This window comes from Lipophrys pholis (assembly GCF_963383615.2).
Source record: "Lipophrys pholis genome assembly, chromosome: 22".
NCBI lineage: Eukaryota > Metazoa > Chordata > Actinopteri > Blenniiformes > Blenniidae > Lipophrys > Lipophrys pholis.
This window is the reverse complement of record NC_137644.1, coordinates 17604251-17623598: the sequence shown is the minus strand read 5'-3', so window position 1 is coordinate 17623598 and position 19348 is coordinate 17604251. Positions and strand designations below refer to the sequence as shown.

The 19348-nt window shown below is 41.1% G+C and overlaps 1 protein-coding gene across 1 annotated transcript in view; it reads left to right on the top strand.

Moving 5' to 3' along the window:
• Positions 1-19348, top strand: part of LOC308126939 (protein O-mannosyl-transferase TMTC2-like) — a gene marked incomplete at its 5' end in the record, with an annotated part of 60539 nt that overhangs the window by 34367 nt on the left and 6824 nt on the right. The window contains 8 exons of the mRNA XM_080491644.1: positions 6361-7195; positions 8202-8316; positions 9113-9198; positions 9620-9804; positions 9934-10012; positions 12482-12603; positions 15505-15586; positions 18515-18629. Coding sequence (XP_080347770.1) covers positions 6361-7195; positions 8202-8316; positions 9113-9198; positions 9620-9804; positions 9934-10012; positions 12482-12603; positions 15505-15586; positions 18515-18629 — 1619 coding nt within the window. The remainder of the gene's footprint in view (positions 1-6360; positions 7196-8201; positions 8317-9112; positions 9199-9619; positions 9805-9933; positions 10013-12481; positions 12604-15504; positions 15587-18514; positions 18630-19348) is intronic.

Here is a 19348-nt window from a genome sequence, read left to right as displayed (position 1 = left end):
CAGATTGCATTTGGACGGTCTTAATTCACTTGTTTGCACCACGGCAGCATTTGCGCTCCCACAAATAGACTAGAATACTAATGCAAAAGTTGGCATTCATTCTAATCACAGCAAACCTCTTGAGTGTGAACCCACCCATCCGCATCTGTATTCTATTTAGACACTTGACAGGTTAAGGGAGACGCGTAACCGGAGTTTTAAGCTTCGAACAGCAACAAGATGAATACAATTCTGTCTTTACAAGTCAGGGATCTGCAACCAGCAGCCCTGGAAACAAATGTGGCTCCCTGAAGCTTTCAAAAATTATATGTACTGTAAATAAATAAGTTTCTTACCAGATTTTTTAAAAATTTTGTTTGCACAGCAGATTCCAAAAACTAGTTCTATCTTGTGGCTCAAAATAATAAAATGGCTAAAACATCTGAAGTTGTGAATGTGGCTAAAACCACCAGAAAGGGTAAAAAGGAAAACATATGAAATTTGCTAGAAACAGCTGGAATGGAAAAAACTAAATGTCTACGAGTCACCACTGTGAGAGCAAAAACTGCTGAAACAGTTGCATGAAAGAAAGAAATAAATACATGAAATGGATAAAACAGCTTAAACCACTTGAAAATGTAAAAATTAAAAAAAAACAAATGAAATGTCAAAAACAAGTACAAACAATGTGGAAAAACCTAAAAATATAATGAAAAGCTGAACAATCTTTTGAAACCCTATAACATAAGATGCAGGTTAATTCACTGTTGTTCTTTTTAAACTTTCATCAGTATTAACTTCACTCAACCTGCTGAGAGTGATTTTGGAATAAATTTGATACTTCATGAGAAACAGGTTGTGCTTTCATTGTTCAAGCCAAAATAGAAAGTGGGGTTTTTTTTTATTACCAGTTCCAATCAGTTTCATTCATTTGATTCACAGATCTTTTTTCACTTTCATCACTTTTGACCCAAAACATATTATACTCCACCTCCTGAGTCAAATTTAAAATAAACTTGATATATCATGACAAACAAGGTTATACTTTCACTGTTCAAGCTTAAATATGATGGTTTTACCAGTTTTATCAGTTTCATTATAAGCAGTGTTATCCTTATTTTAAAGGTTGCACATGTTTTATGAGGCTTGTTGCTTTTTCTGTACTCAATAGTACATAGTAGTAGTAGATTTCTGACAGTTTTGAACTTTATTTAGTAAATTGGATCTTTAGAAAAAAAAAGCTAAGGTAGAAAATGAGTTCATAATGTCTGTGGGACACATGTCTTCAAGAGCATCGAGCATTCTTAACTCAATAATCCTTTGATTTTTACTTCACTTACTTCACTCAGACAGAATCAAGTTATCTGGAGTGGTGCCTCTTTGCTTTGCAGCTACTCTCGTGGACGGCCGGTGACCCGTCTCATTACCGGATCTGTGCGCCAGCAGCAGCACCGCTTTCGCCGAGACAACTCCGGGGTAATTGGGTCACTCTATCAAAGTCATCCCTTTTCAGTGGCAGCCCCGGCTGCCGTCTGATGACTTGGATGAGTTGCGCCAAGTCAGCGCAATCCAGAACGCATTACCGCGCTGGAAAAAGAAATGGACGTATGGTTCATTGTGACTTTCATCGCAATTTAGCATGTCAATGGTAATGCATCAAGTATGAGCGCTGCTGGATGTGCGCTGCGCAAACACAGCGCGTCCAGGTCTTTGAAGGCCGCTCCATGTTCATGTCACAGAGAAAGAATCGCCTCTGCAGTGGGATGGCAGGACTCGATCCAACATGCATTTCCAAACTTAAATGAGTTTGCTTGAATAGTTGGAAAACTTCATGGGTTGTGTCCACACATACTCGTCATTTATAAAAACAAAGGTTTTAAGTCCTCAAGGTACTCAGAACGATCAGCTCAGTGTGGTGGAAAGAATTATGAGCACTTTATAAAAAAAATTAAAGAAATCCAAAAAAATGACTTTAACAAGACAAGTTTGAAAGGTTGTCCCTCTGCCATCTTGCGTCAGTTTTTTAACGGCACTCATGTTAAGTCAGCCGTAGCCCGCCGTTTCTCTCGACATGTTTTAAACACTCGGCACGCTACAGTGTCAACAGGCGGACCACACACTTCTGGGATTAATAAAATAGCGGCTAATAATGAATGGCACGCTTTAAAGAGGAAGGCTTGAGGGCTTAATATAGCATGTTTATGTGCGAAAAGAGAGATGAGGAGGATCGTTCAGGAGGGAAAGTGGATAATACACTGAAAGAAAATTTAAAAAAAAGCAGCGAGTGGAGGGAAAGCCACAGAAGCTGATGCCGAATTTCCAAATGAGGATCCAAAGTGGTGGAGATATGTGGAGGAGCGTTATGTTCAAAGGCTTGGACCAAGCAGGATGTTAACATTTGACAGTTGGCAGGGGATTATGCCAGTCGCGAAAACGCACACGTCCCATGAAGGCCGATCGGTCACAGTTAGAAGCAGTTCCCAGGAATTTCACTTTGACAGCTGTAAGACTGTCAATGATGAAATGTAAAAAGTTTAAATCCTCCTTCTTCCTTTGAAAAAAAAAACAACCCAGATTGGTTTTTCTTTATGTGGAACATTCCTCACTTTCCCGTAACGATGAGTACAAAACGAGGACGTAGGAGGGATTGCTCTGGATAATGTAATGTTAGAGCAGAGGGTTGGCCTCTAATCAAAAAGTTGTGTGTCGAACTGTCAAGAAAGTAAAGTCCAAGTTGCTCCAAGTTCCTGTCATGGCTGCCGTCACTATTCGTGTGCGTGAATGGGTGAATGCAACATATCATGTCAATTCCGTTGAGGCTGCTCAAGCTGTAAAACGCTCGAGTAAATTAAGTTAATTAACTTGTTTGGGGGGGAGAAATGGCGAAAATTGGTGGTCGATAGCAGCAATGTGTCACGGCCCAGATGTCCACGGAGTGAAGGCACATAGAAAGAAAGATGGCGCACCATGAAGCCCTCATAGACATGGACTCTTCTAACTCTTTACAACATGTTATTATTGATATCAGCCATCATTTCTTATGGTTTACTTTCAAAAGCCATCAATTTTACGACACAAATTGTCGAAGCCAAGAAATAGGATGAATAATATGTGTTCATCTGCAAAAAATATACCTCAATACCACTAAGAAAAGAACAATGGAAGTCACTTTCTTTGTGATTTTCATTCAGATGGGGACTACGTTGGTCTTTTAAACACACATGAAAGGGATAGGCCTTTGTGTTGTTGTATTGCTGACGTGGAGAACTTGTGGCTCAACCGTTGGTAATGTGATTAGCCACACATGACATTATCCTGCCACAAGTCCAAGTGTGCTTAAATGCTGGTTTCATGAAAAACCTGGAAGAAATTGGAAAGTTCCAAGTTTATAAAATACATCTGTACCCTGTCAAACTTGAAACTTCTCACTTGAGAGAAGTTGGGAGCGATGAAAAACTATTTACATTTTTTTATTTTTTTTATTAAGTTCCAACAACAGATTCAAAAAGATGTTGCCTTGTTACGATAAGATTTTACATTAGAGGTATTTTTGTCTGGAATGTTCAGCAGAATTGCTCCCGAGCACACACTGACAAAACAAACTGGACTCGTTTGGAAAACCAATAAATCTGCCACTAAATAAAGAGGTTAAAGAACCTTTTTGAGAATAATTAGACGGTGCACTTGTGACGGTAATGATTGACTTGTTTGGGATCTTCAGGCAACTTCAGAAGACTTTAATGAATGAAGAGAAGGTCAAATCAGACCTCAGTAATATTGGCCACCACCGCCACCAATTATTCCACCTCGCAATCGCTTCATTCAACAAACAATTCCCTCTGATGGGAGCCAGTAAAAAAAAAAAAACTCCCGTAATTTTTGATTTTGAGTTTGTGAAGTAGTGGCTGTACATCACTGCCTTCCTCGCCCCAGTTTGAGTTTGGTGCGTGTGATTGATCGCAAAGTCAATTAAGGAACGGTTTGGAAACAGACAAGGCAGCGAGGAGGAGAATGAAGCTCATTCGCCTAAACACCACAAAATGACTCCCCTGCTGGAATTGGCTTATCTTCTAATACGTAGCAGAATTGGATTTCCCCGGACAGTTTCCTCCCCGGACGGACAATATGGGCTCATCCATCAATAAGCACATCCCCCTTTTTTGTGTAAAAGGCTAGTCTTATCCTTTATGTGCCACCTCTCAGCCTCCAAATCAATATCCAATATTTCCTCCTCGGACAGTTACTCACGGCCCCTCAGAGTACTCCGTTATCGCTGAACTCTTTGAACTGGCCGTCCTCCGTCTCACAATTGACAGATGACTCTCTGTAACTTGCTGTGCCGGCACTTTCTACCTCGGCTCCCTTCTCTAGAAAACACGCTTCTTAGTTTCTGATCAGAGAAATTCAACTGAAGTGAACAGGTCAGGCAAGTCAGTGATAAACCTCTTATGTTAATCCCAGCATGGGTTTGTTATGGATCACTTGTGTTTCAGGGGTGTACCGATGCGTGAGAGTTTGCTTTTAACATAGACTGGGTATGGTACAATTCATTCAGATTATACGCTCACTCTGAAATGTTACTGTAACAGTGTAAACACAGTTAAAAAGATAAAAGCAAACATTAAAGTTTTGCCCGTTCGACACTGGATCTAATGCTCATTAACAAAGCCAACAGTGACAACTCAACTATTAGACGAAAACAAATGTGGACCTGTCCTGTCTTGGTGAGCGATACCACACAATATAAACAGTGCTTACAGTACGCAGGCATGTTTTTGTGCGCACACATGAAGCTCTTAATTCCCCTGAGACAGGTTCAAAAAGAGTTCATATTGCTCCGGTGGAGGGAGGAAGAATGAATGGGCTAAGAAAATAGGATGTGAGTTGCATTTTCACAGTCATTAATCATAATGTCATTTATTTACTCCACTTATAGTTTTTTTTTTTTCCTCTTTTTCTATCAATGCATTTTTACTTGGATGACATTCACATTTCATCAGTGTTAATTGGGAAACTTTTTACCTTTTTTGTTTTCATTTTGGCCACAATGTATTACTGGATTAGCAGCACACCCAAAGGAATATCACATCAATCCTGTGTCTGGCTCTCTATCCTTTTTTGTCATTATTTTCCTTAGATTGTAGGTCAGAATCATCCTCCTTTCAAAAAAGTTATCTGGTCTGTTAATGCGGCTACTGATGCAGCTACGAACTTGGATGTTTATTCGAGAGCGGCTCCGTTTAAATTGCAGGCTTTGCCGCCGACAGGTCATTGAAAGGTGTTGCGTGACTGAGAGCCTAATGGCGATCATGCTGCGGAATTAATGCTCTTATGAGATGTAAACAGCATCTACATACCAACACAATGAGTCCTAAGCTGATTACCAGTCACATTCACTGCAAGCAACAAGTACAGACTTAGGAGGAAAGCCCTTCATGCTTTCACAGTTAATTCAAAGTTGACCTCAGCTGTGGGGTCTGTTGGGAGTGGGGATCACTAATTTGAACGCCATAATTAAAATGTGTACATATTTTTCCTTTTTTTATTAACTTTGGGAGTTACCCTTGTTATTTTTAATTAATCTGAGGTAAGATTTGGCAAACCAAAAGTAAAAAAATAGAGAAAAGAAGATCTCTTTCACGACTTCACATGAACTGTAGTCAAGTTTGACATGACATTATTTCATACAAACAATCATACTGCAGTTGACTCAAAGTGACATTTTGGACAAGTCTGCAGATTTTCTTAGTCTTTTCGAGCCAACAATGTCCCTGGAGCAAAAAAAAAAAAAGAAGTGAAATATGAAGAAAAGTATTTCAATTGTGGCATTTTCGACTCAATCTCATGTTAGTAGAAATTCTCCCTCACAGATTAATTCTGATGCTCAGGCACATGAAGGCCGCTGTCAAATTAGAAATGGTAGTTCTGTTTAATGACAAATAAAGGTTTATGTTTTCATTGTGGGTTTTACACTTTGCGTCGTCACCCCGTGGGTTGGAACGGATTCTCTGGTTGGCCAGTTTCGGCCCGCATGTTTGCTGTCTTTGTGTCTCATTCAAAATCTTGAATATGTCACAGCCCACAGTATAAACTCGGTGGTGTTGTTTCTGGATCTTTGCGGCATTTTGAATTTAAGACTTATGCCACTGACACAAAGGGCTGTATAATTGTACATGAATGCGGTTTAAGCACCAGACAACTACCAGAGGCGTTCTGAACATTTCTACAAATGCTAAGAATATATTCACCAGAGTGTATTTGAAAAACGATCTGAACACATATTACTGGAGGAGCTCCAGAGCACATAAGAATTGTTGTGGTTCTGACTTAAATGTTGATTTAGGTGTTTTCTTTAAGCTATTTTTCCCCCTTCTCTTGCAGAAAAAGAATGTCAGCGTTTTGCTGAGTCTTGGCGCGCTGGCTTCCTGGGGAGTGATTCTGCTGTCGGCTCGCCTCTACTGGATGGGTAATAAGCCTCCCAACTTCTCCAACTCTGACAACCCCACAGCTGACTCGCCACATTTCCTCACCCGGACGCTAACGTTTCTCCACCTGCCCGCCGCCAACGCCTGGCTGCTGCTCTGCCCCGACAAGCTGAGCTTTGATTGGTCCATGGACGCCGTGCCCTTGGTTCGGTCCTTGGCCGACTGGAGGAACCTTCACACTGTTGCCTTTTACGGTGGACTCATTCTCCTGGCTTTCTTTGGCCTCCGCGGTCAAATCTCTAAAGCCAAGGAAACCAATGGAAAAGCCCATGTGACTAATGGGAAATCCATCACTAATGGGAATGGTTACCATGCCCCAGACACAAACCATAACACCGATCAGGGTTTGCCAAAGACCACCCTGAATGGATCAGCTGGACATCACCACTGTCCTCGGCAGACATTTTTGCCCCCGACAGAAAGCCTTGTACTTTTTTCACTTGGAGCCCTTTCATTGCCTTTCCTCCCAGCCACCAACCTCTTCTTTTATGTAGGTTTTGTGATAGCGGAGAGAGTACTCTACATCCCGAGTATAGGCTTTTGTTTACTAGTTGCCACTGGTGCGAGAACCTTGTACGTGAGACTGAGGACTCGAGGCTGCAAGGTGTTGGTGTTGTGTCTCTGTGTGGCACTAGTGCTGCTCAACGGACTCCGAACTGTTCAGAGGAACAAAGACTGGAGCAATGAGGAAAATCTTTACAAGTCTGGGATTAATGTGAATCCTGCTAAAGGTAAGTGGGCCACCTGCTATCATCAGATCAGTTTGCACGCTGATGTTTCCTTATTCCAGGCTCTAATAAAGCGGGAAATGCATTTTTTGTCATCTTAAACTGAAATAATGTACTAAAATATTCTACTACCTAAACTTTTAAGTTAATCCAAAATGCTTTTTTTTTTTACAACATAATACATTTTTTTGTTTTGGAATGGAAACTCAAAGTTAAAAAAAATAAAAATATAGCAAAAACTTTTCTATAGAAATGTCAATTTAATAAGATTTGGTATTAGTTTTGACTTCCAAACATCTCTGTGCTAATGTTGCTAATATTAGCCGCTCCCTAATGTGTGAAATAACGACCTCACGTACTGTAGATCCCCGGTCAGTTCACTTACAACTCTCGGTTCATGTATTTAACAACGTTTCACTCTTTTCTTACACAAAAACATATTTCCCCACTAACAGAAGGGATGTTGCCACAAAAAGTTGTCAATTACTTGTGACATGTACAATGTTAAATGGCAAATTTTATAATGGATTTACTTTTAGCGCTAAATTGAAAAATATATTCTTTCACTTTTTCCAAAAAAAAAACCAACTAAACATCTGACAAATTTTTACTATTATATTGTAGCAGTAAAAAAAAGATTTCACAAGAAATGCAAACATTGTTCTTATCTACTTTTCTACTCATGCATGTGCAGAAGAACTATGGCCGTGGTGCACATGCAAAGTAGCAGCATTTCAAGAAAATTGTGTTTTTAGTGGCTCAAAGAAGTGTTGTCATGTAAACGAGTCAAATTGTCTTAACTGTGTGGTGAAACTTGTACATTATCTGAATAGATACAAATGCAAGGAAGTAACAGAAATACTTCTGCCAAATCACTACAATGGTAAACCTTTGAAATAGTTAAACATGAATATGAAGACTCTACATAGCTTTTATTTCCGGATTTGACAAATTGTCTGTCTCAGTGTTATTTTTCTGGTACGTTTTGACTGACGCGTGTCTCCCGCAGCCTGGGGAAACTTGGGGAATGTACTGAAGAACCAGGGCAAGATGGCCGAGGCAGAGAAGGCGTACCGGAACGCCCTGCACTACCGAGGGAACATGGCCGACATGCTCTATAACCTGTGAGTATTAAAGACGCCCGATCCACCTCCTCCTGTTTGCACAGTCGTGACACGAACGGGTTGTGATTCCTTTCCATCCATCACTCGAGATCGAAGCTGCAGAAAGAGGAAAGGCAGCGATAGAGAAAAAAAGAGGAGAGGAGATAAAGCATAAAGACAGATAGACAGGAAGATAGACAGGAAGAACAGGAATAGATCTAATATAGGAGGAACAAAGCATGTGAGGCACAGAGCAAGGCTTGATGCAACAGAGGAAATATCTCTGCGTGTGCGTCCCTTGTGGCTCTTTGTACCTTCTGCTGCTGATTTGATTAGTCATGGTTTGCGGGACCGGCGGGGAAACGAGAGCCACTTCCAATCTCGCAAATAAAAGGTGTTAAAGGTGCCAGGGACCTCATAGCAAACTCGTGTCTCTTACTCTTGTGCTGAAACTGTTTTTTTTCTCCACACTTCTGAGTCGCCTCTCAAGTTACGGGTGTCAGGAAGCTGGCGAAGCAACAAAGAGCGTGAAGAGGGAGAGAAAAAAATCTGATCTGTGTCTTGCATTGTTTGAGACGGAGGTGCCACATGAACATGATGGATGGTTGGATGTATTGGGGTTGTGTTCGTATATGTGGGAAGAAGCAGAGAAGCTGCCCCAGATTCTGCTGTGTTCTTTATTTCCCGGCTGTCACCCTCTCATCACATTGAGCTGCAATTTGTGGTTCAAGCTTTTTAGTTTACCTTCATAATGTGGGTATTAGTGTACTTATGGTTTTTGCTTCTTTTTTTTTTTTTTTTACATTTTTTGTTTCAGGGGTTTGCTGCTGCAGGAAAACGAACGTTTTTCTGAAGCGCTGCAGTACTACAAACTGGCAATTGGGAGTCGGCCAACACTGGCATGTAAGTAAACGTGTGAAAGTGTAATTCTGTTGTTGATACACGATAAGGAGAGGAGGCACTATTAGCAAGGGAGGTGTTTGTACAGAGTACCTGAGTCTTTGTTTGGGTTAATTAGACGTGGACCAAAGATCTTGTTCGTGGATTACTATCAGCTCCAACTGTAAAGCTGAATGGAATGCTCTTTTGCTGCATGGCCATATTCAGCTTGATGGTAAGATGATGAGATTCAATCTCACTCTTGACTGCTCGCCTGTGATTGAGGGCCCATCTTTCACTGTACCAAGGACAATTTTATGAGCAAGGTCACCTTTCTTCACTGCTTTCTCAGATTGATAACTTAACTATTTCTTCTCTAGCTTGATCTTCTTTTATCCCAATTGATTTCAGTTTTGACCTGTTTTCTTTTCTCTCCAACCCACAGCGGCCTACTTGAACACAGGAATAATCCTGATGAACCAGGGCAGCCTGGACGAGGCCAAACGCACTTTCCTCACTTGTGCCGACATTCCTGATGAGAACTTGAAGGACCCTCATGCCCATAAGAGCTCCGTCACTAGCTGCCTGTACAACCTGGGGAAGCTGCTCCACGAACAGGGCCAGCAGGAGGTGAGGGGGTCTGGTTAAACTAACCTGTACATCCTAGTTAAACAGCTTCTTTTTTTTTTTGTATCGTCTCTGCCAATGCAAACTTCCAACTTGACTTGCTAAATTATAATATTTTTCTTCCACTACTAGGAGGCCCTCTCTATGTATAAGGAGGCCGTGCAGAAGATGCCCAGACAGTTTGCACCACACAGCCTTTTCAACATGATGGGTGAGTTATTCTTAGAGTCATCATTTGTTTTAAGAGCTGAAACTGAATACATCTATTGAAAAAAATTATTAAAAATGCTCTTCTTCAGTGTATTGTAATATTAAATTATATATATTTTTGAGACTGTAATCATATGGTGATTGTAATTATATTAGCAACAACTATGAGAGGAAATTCAATTCAATAATATTTTATTACCGGAGCCATCGATTGGTACTTGTACCCCCCTCTTCAAAAAATAAATATACCAGTTGACAAGGAGATAAACACATGGTGCCAGATTTACTAAGGTCCTGTATAAATCGTGCTGAATTGCACCCTCAAATAGATTGCTTGATTTATTTGAGGGTTTGGCATGCAATATTGCTTGCTTGTTAGCCATGGAGTGAATGAATGAAGCTCTGAGCCAATAATGAAAAATGTTACCAGGGAGTGTCGGGGGAGGAAGTTATCGGAGAGCAAATAAATCTGTTATTATTTGGCAGGAAAAAAAAAAAAAAAAGGAAAACGCAATATAGGAGAAAAACTTGATTTATAGGAGAAAAAAATCTATTAAGATAGGATCAAGTACAGAAAATATCTTAGAATTTAATATATATTATACAAAAATAAAATCTGCGAAAAGAAAGTCATAGAGGGTCAGTTGTGGGTATGCCTCTCACCATAATAACAGCAGCATCTCTACTAAAGTCTGTGCAGATTTACGCCTCCAACACATTACAGTCAAAATCTTAAGCAATGCAAGCATTTTTAAACATTATAAATTTCATTGATCTGCAATACACACTCCATGTAGTGTGTGTCGTTTCTCTTGGAACACAATCCTCATTGTGTCCCATTACTAGATTAGTTACATGTTGGCACGCAATATAAACTTTGCTTTTTCACGTCCAGCCTTTAGTAGATCAGGCTGATTGTATTACATGCATGTAGAGTAGATGGAGTAAAGCTCAGAGCATGACTAATGGACTCAGAGTAATCTAAACCTATAGCAGCTTAACTAGAAAATGTGACCTGAGCCAGCCCAAACAATACGCTTCCTCAAACAGCAAAGTTTTAAGCCTAATCTTAAAGTAAAGACCCTCCTCAACTTAAACTGGGAGCTGGTTCCACATGAGAGGAGCCCAATAACTGAAAGCTCTGCCTCCCATTCTACTTTTAGAAAACCGAGGAACCTCCAGTAAGCCGGCAGAAATGCTCTGATAGGATCTGACGGGACTAATAGCTCTTCTAGATGTGATGGAGCCTGCTTGTTAAGAGGATTATAAGTTAAGAGAAGAATTATAAATTATATAGGAGAACCATGTCTGCGGGAGGACATTACGCGATGTGTACAAACTAGTGAATTGTTTTTTAAGTGATAGATATAGCAGATTTCTAAATATTATCTGTACTTTGAATTGAGAAGATCGTGTTGAAGGAAATCTTCAGTCGCCTTGTACCACCTGTTGGATTCCGCTGGTGTAGCTCATGAATGTGTGCGCAAGCCAACTGAAGCCGATCCCCGTAATAAATCACATCCACTTCCTTGTTATTTTAACACTAATCACATTATAGGAGGGTCATCCCAATGACATAGCTGAGGGGATGGATACGCAGACTCCCCCGGCGGGTTGGATGAACACTGGAAGTGTGTTTAGTCAGCTGACGGGAGGGGAGGAAGAAGGGCAGTGTGGGGATTGGTGGGATGTTAGACGATACTTTTAAAACTGATGTCATCAGCCTGCCTTTCTACCCCGGGGGCTGATAGCATTTACTCCGATCCAACTCAATCTTTCCCAACAATAGTTTTTTTTGTCCTCGACAATTTTAAATCCATCTACATCGAGGGAATGTTGATCTTTTCTTCAATATTAAGAAAAGAAACAAACAAACAATCAGAATCATAATGAACATTCTGTCTGACTCTGTTGATGAAGAAAAGTTATGATGGAGCCAACAGCAGATATTCTATTGGAACAAATGAACAGCAGTTGAATATTGTTGTAAATACAGCATCTTAAAAAAAGTCCTGGTTTCTGATCATTGACCACGTCGTTGTTTTTTCAGTTAGTTCTGCTCTCAAAGCACACAAAGTAAAATGTTTATTTCAATTATGATAATTTCCTAAAGAAGAAAATCAGGCTCTAGGAAATACCTTATTATACAGAGATACTGTGTTTTCTTTTTAACTTAATGACTTATTATACTTAAATCATGGGGGGAGTTATTAAGATTGTACAGCTTATACATAATAAATCACAATTTTATTTCACTGTTGAAATAAGTCATGTGACAAATAAACTACATTTAATTTGACATGTATCTATAGCAATGTGTGAGTTTTTTTTCTTTTTAATATTTGGATTTATTAATGAATTGCTTGGAATAGTCGGGTTTCTTAGTAAGTCAATTTCTCTGTATTTGTTCACCTTTACCTTCACCTTAAAAAACAACTGATGTGTCCCCCTTGTTTTTCATCTGTTGTAGGAGAGGCCTACATGAGGATGAACAAGCTGGAGGAAGCAGCCCATTGGTACAGGGAGTCCCTCAGGACCAAGCCCGACCACATTCCTGCCCACCTCACATATGGCAAACTCCTGTCCATCAATGTACGTTTCATTCCACACACACACACAAGGAAATAGAATTAAGACTAAAAACATTATCTAATGATTCCCTTGGATAATTATGTGGCGGACTGTAATTAAAAGGGACCTGAAGTGGCAGAGCGGAGTGATGAATAATGCATTTTGAGTGACTTACGGGACATCGAAGGAGAGCAAACCGATCGCATTGATTTCTCTGTAGAGCCTGAAGAAGTGCGATAATTGTTATTAGGTGCAAGCTACCGACTTGAAAATATGTGTGCTGAACAAAGCTCAACCCCGATCCGACGCCGAGGAGGAAAATCTGAGGCACTCGTGAATATTGTGTTCGACCTATAGCACCGCTTCTCTGGTGTGAAAAGGATAATGCAGTGCGAAAAAAAGGAAATTAAGACAGAAATGTTGCGGCTAATAAGTTTTTTTGGCTGCCCTTGGATCGACACGAGTCCAGGACCGAAGCCAAATACCTCCACAAATGTCTGTGTAGAAGCGGCTTACGTACAAGAGTGACGCGTGAAGGTCAGAGACACGGGAAGTTTAAAGATGAAAGGCATCCCTCTGTGACTGGATGGATTCCAGATCGTTTTTTTTATTTATTTACTCACATTTTGTCTGTGTGTGCATGTATGTGTTAAAGGGCCTCCAGGTTTGCGAGTGTTTTCTCTTTTTAACGGGCTTCACTTGCAGCGAAGAAAAACACATCTCCTCTGCTTCCGCCAACTCTCCTCTTGCAGAAAAACAAAAACACACTTATATGACAACAGATGTGTTCACAGCTGAAACAAGTTTAAATTAACAACCTGCGCCCTGTGACCTCTCTGAAGATGTTTGACCTCTTTTCCCTTTCCTCAGCCTCTGGTGCTGAGCAGAGACACAAGCACACACACACACACACACAGCTGAAGACCTTCAGGGCTCTAAATATTAGTCCTGACCAGTTCCCCCTCTTCGTTGAAAGATTTGAAGATATACTTGAACGTAGCTCACAGCCTAAGTCGGTTGACCAGCGTGGCTGGACATCTGCTCCGGTCCCCAAGGCTCAGGCGAAAGATCCATGTCGGGGCCCCAACTTACAGAGAGGCCACGTCCACTCCCACAGGGCTTAGGAGACAGGAGATTGGATGGAGCCCGGACAATAGGCCAGTGGACAAGCTTATAATTCAATTACTCTCCTTCCTTATTGAATCACTCCATCAGCTACATTTTTTGGCTGTCCTGCCGGAGTCGGTCCACAATACAGACAAGGGAGGGAGAGGTCAAAGCCGAGTTTCGCACCGCGCTTCACCCCGACGCGAGCTGCTCGGCTGTTTTTCTGTGAGAGTGCAGTCACTCTTCGACTTTCAAAGTGACCCAGTCTGCGCAGTTAAAAAGTTGGAACCTGATAGTCTTGCAACTCTCAGCAAATTACAAGTGTCACTCCCGGAGACACTAATTCACCTTACTCATCCCAAGGTTGAAGTGTTCCTTGTAACATTAGAGCCCCGCTGTCTGTCAGAGATATCTCACCGGAGTCCAAGTGCGGCGGTGTACATTAAGAAGAGATGTGGCCGCTCAACACGGAGCAGATAACAGTTCAACTTCAGCTGTATATCTGGACAACTCTGCAGCAATGCTCCCAACTGGATCTCATTGGGGAAAGCCATTTAATTATGTGAAAATGGGACTAAATACGATCACATGTAAAAAAAAATAAAGGGCATATTTCAATCCTCAGTGCTGCAGCAAATCACAATATGACCTTTTTATAAAGTTGTTTGAAAAATTGAAACCCTTCATAAATCTATGAAATGATGACTTGTTCCTCCATAACTGAAACGATTCACTGTAGTGGCGGCTTTGATGGATGTTCGGGGGATTATAGTTCAATTGAATGTAAGGAGGAAAAGAGCCAAGGAAAATGTGAAATAAGTCACCTCGGCCCTATATTCACTCGTTCATTGAGAGCGATCGCGGGCCTGGGAAGAAGCTAATGAAGCGGGCCTAATATGCTCCGTCCTCTCATTTCTTGTAGCATGGCGAGGCCACTGGCAATATGGAAGCAATCAGAGCTGAGGCATGAAACAAAAGAGGTGGAGGAAACTGAGCCACATGCCCAAAGAAGCAATATCTTTCTCAGTTTGGTTGTGGATCTACACACACACACACACGTGCACACACACCTTGGAGGTTTTCCTTTATAGTTTGGGCATGAGAGGAGGGGTACTGTGGTTTTCTTTTTATTTGCATCCGTTTCCTGCTGATATGAAGCAGCAGGTTGCCGTAGCTCAACCTGAGCAGTTAATGTGCTTCAACATCCCTGAGCAGCTACAGTTAAATAAAAAGAGATGATGTCCTGCATAATGCATGTTTTAAGGTTTACATAGAATATCAATTGTATATTTTAGACGTTATACCAACAATTCTTTACTGGAATAATAGTATTATCATATGAGCTTTAAGGTATGTGCATATTATTGTATTAGAGTTAGTAGTTTTGATTTTCTTCCCATCCACAAAATAAATAAATAAAAGGTAGGTACTTATATGTAGCATTTTCACATCATAACCAGCCTCAATACATTTCCACACACCAATGATTCCTGCTGTGCATTGGAAGATACTTCGGGGTCAGTGTCTTGCCAACATACACGCCAACAGTGTAAAATAGTAATAGTAATCTAACTACCAGCCTTGGCATTTGACCACCATCAGCCTCACCAGCTTATCCCCCAAAAATTCAAAAATAACTGTATATTTACATTTAAATTTTTTTTTGTATCGTGCTTTGTAGAGTTTCAGCGCACCCTCTTTACTTTTCATGCTGCCTTGCTTCAGTAATCAATAAAAAAAAAAAAGTGTCCGCCAAACAACCGAATGTTAAATCTTAAGGTGAAATCACTAATTTGCATTTTGCTTTCGTTTCAGGGACAAAAGACAGAAGCAGAGAAATACTATCTGAGAGCGATTCAACTGGACCCAACGAAAGGAAACTGCTACATGCACTATGGTAAGAGAGAATATCAATGTATTATGTAGGTGTGGATGCATTCATCATCACTGCTGCTTCTCTGTGACAAAGCCATGAAAGTCTGGGTCGAAGTTGCTCCAGTGCGCTTCTCATTATGCAAACCTCTGCTGTGCAGCACTTGTAGCCTCGGTGTAATGATCGGGCTTTTTGCTGCAGTAAGCTGTGCACAAGCTTATAATTAGGCAGAGATCTTTACAGTCTTTAATCCGAAACCCAAACTTTGTAGTGTCTCCGCCACTAACCCTTTCCACCCGGGTGCTGTGAGCGGGCTGGAGAGAAAGATTGCTGAGCTCGCTGTTCTCAAAGGAGAAAAATGAATCGAAACGGTTGCACTTCTTTCATTGCATCTTTGCCATGTGTGGCCTGAGATAGGATCCACCCTCCGTGACCCCACTCTGGATAGATTGGGTATTGAAGATGGATGGATTATTAGAGGTCACTCTATTCTGATCTGGTGACAGGGACAGAGAGATTTCATGCATCCTTACAGTTGCAGAGCCGCTAGAGGAACTTGGGAGTTTTTATTTATTTTTTTAATCTTGACACATAATTCAAATGAATAATTTGTTATTAAGCTTTTGCAGGAATCCATAAAAACATTTAAAATGAATGGTCTTTTAAACCAGGTGTGCTGACACAGCGGGTTATCTAAAACCTCTTTTACCATCACACCTCTGTATCATGGTCAGAGATCGCTGACTTAGTGTATATAGAGTGTAATGTACCATGTCCTTTTACAATTAATGATAGAAACCTGAGCTCGCCGCTCATGTCGCCTGATAAGAATCAACGCAGGCAGGTAATCATGTGGAAATGTCAAGTCCTTCACTGCTTTCATTATGATTCCCAAATATAATGACGGCAGTCATTCACTTTACTGCTTTTATCAGTGTTGGCAGTGTAAGGACTGTTTGAGGTTTCGCAGATGGTGCAAACACACACAAACAGTGCAGTGTTTATCTGAGTACAGAGACAGGATCAGAATACACTGTTTACTATTGGTAACAGAGGGCAAAACACGATATCGTGTTCCTGTTAATGCAGTGTTCATATCAGCTTCGGAGGAACAGGCTCCTCGCTGCTCCGTGCTTCTATCATCAGGATATTACCAGGAAATGAAATCTGCTCTATCGTCCCGAAAGCGCCATTGTACATTGCCCCTTTCTCTTCTTCCTTATCTACCTCCGTTCTGCCCCGTGCTTTCTCTGCGCTCCTATCTTGGGTTTTGATTTTAGTCTGGTAGTGTTGAGGGGGGTCCGTTGCTGTCTTTGGATCAAGCTCTTTCCCGTTCTGAAGTCCTGTTTTTTCTTTTTCCTAAAGGTTATTGTGTGGGTTTCTTGCTGCAGGTGATGTTTGTTTGGGCTGCTTCCCTTTGCTTCTCTCAAATCTTGCTTGTCTAGCTGTCCTGGGGTTGTCTGGATGAGCTCCAGGTGTGTGATGAGTGATGATATCTGTCCACGCTGTAACACACAGGCACACACGTGGGGGGGGGGCGTTGCACACTTACACTGAAATTCCCTTTTCCTGTCATTGTTACCGAGAAGATATTGTAAAACAAACATAAGCCAGGTCTAAATCATTTGCTTTGGTGTTTGGTTTGTTTTGGAAGCTGCACTTTATGTACGAGAAAGCAAACATGCCTGAACCTCAAAGGAGCCTCCTAATATTCCCTTTTTTCTGTAACATCTGCGGTCTTGCTTGGCTGTTAATTTATAGCCACTGAAGCAGCCACCCGTGGGTACCGCACCAGGTGGCTAGACCCCCACAGGAAAATGCATGAAATACTTTTGTTTCTGAATTCAACTGAGGAAAACAATAGTGCTTCACTCTTTTACTGTCGCTGCCGCCATTTCCTGAAGCTCTTTTTCTATTCTTTTTTTTTTTTTTATCATTTTCCAACCTCTATCCTCTTCCTACTTGCACCCTCATCACACCTCCATCAGTTTGCCACAGCTTGACGCCAAACAGAATAAAGTTTTTTTGTGAATTATGAATATGAAAAAGATTTATTCCCCCAAAAATAATACATAAATAACTAAAATAATTTTTGAAGGGCACAAGACAAAGTCTAGAGACTTTCTCTTTAAGGATATGCTTAGATACAGTGACTGCGATCAAACCAGGGTTTCTCGCTGATGTCGCTTCAATCCAAAACTTTGGAGGATGGCCGAGGGAATATTTGAGGCGATCCAGAGAAAAAGCAGCTGCAGACCAACTGTTACTTCAACGTCATTGTTTATTATGTTAATCTTTTCAAAACAAAATAACTGATGAACAATTAAATACATAAACCTTCATCGAATGATCTGCCCTTTATAGTCAGATAACTGATGTACTTTCCCCCTCTGACCAGCTCTACCTCACGTGTCATTCAGAAGATCTTAACAATTCCAGCAGCTCAGACAGAGAAAGGGACCGGGACAAGTAAACCATCATCTTTCTGAAGAAATATCAACTATTTCATTGTCATATAACTTCATCTTCTTTCAGTTAATCACTTTGATAAGTTTCTGAAGCACTGCAACACTTTGTCACCCTCGATTGCAGTCCGCCCATTAGATATGGACATATTTCACTTAAAACCACAAGCATGAACCTGATAGTAACAGTGAGTAATCCTGAGGAATGAGCCGCTTTCTGATGTTCATTTTGGTTCAAATTCACTGAAAAACTTCCCTACATCTGCTGTGATCAGTTTGGTGTTCCTCTTTACATTCGCACTGGGAGAATATGGGCATTATTCTAATCGTCTGCAGACCATTTCATCTTACTCTACCAGTTACTGTTAAGAAATTCCTGCCTGGGCCCAGGTTTTGGAATGAAAACTAGCATTGCCAAGTAGTGAAAAGGTTGGAGTTTTTTTTTTTTTTGACAAAAAAACAATTTTTCCTCTTTTCTTCTCTCCAGGTCAGTTTCTGTTGGAGCAGTCGCGTCTTGGCGAGGCTGCGGAGATGGCAGAGAGAGCTGCAGAGCTGGACAACTCAGAGTTCGATGTGGTGTTCAGCGCTGCGCACATGCTGAGGTTAGCTCACCTCCCAGCGTGCAACGACACCTTTTTTCCTTGTGGAGTTTCCCTGTTGACCGCACTGCAAGCACAGAGAGTAAAGTGAATTAACACATCTATAATGAGGTGTGGGTGTGTTCCAGGTTCTGTGTTTGCTGCTGTGCTGCTTCAACATTTGTGGGTTTTTCTTCCACCACTTTCTTTACATAACGGTCAGTGAAATATGAATTACAACAGCATCATGGAATAGTAAATGTCCTTTTTCATGAAAAAGCTCCAAGGTAATATGTATTACATGCATAAACAGCAGGTCCAGTCCTTCATGGTGACGTTTCAGTCCCGGGCTTGTAAAGAACCCGATGGAGACTTTCCCCCCGGAGTTTGGCAAGCACGTGCTCAGACAGCTTATAAATCTAAAAATGTGTCAAAGGGGACTGAAAATGTCCTTTAGTCTCAGCAACCGAAGGGAATATCGGAATGATGTACTTCAATAGGGTTTTTGCTCTACATGTCTGGAAAAGTCATTATTGCTCTCGAGCATCCCTCCTACCGCAGAGGATTTGTAAAAAAAAAAAAAAGTTAAAAGTCTCAGGCTTTGGCTGCTTTTAAAAACGTCGGAATAAACCGAAATGACAGGACGTTCTTCTGCGTTTTAGCCTCGCTGGTTATTTTCAGCGGAGACTCGCTGCGACATAAATCCAAGCAGATTAAAATGAGGGTTTATTGGTGTGACACGT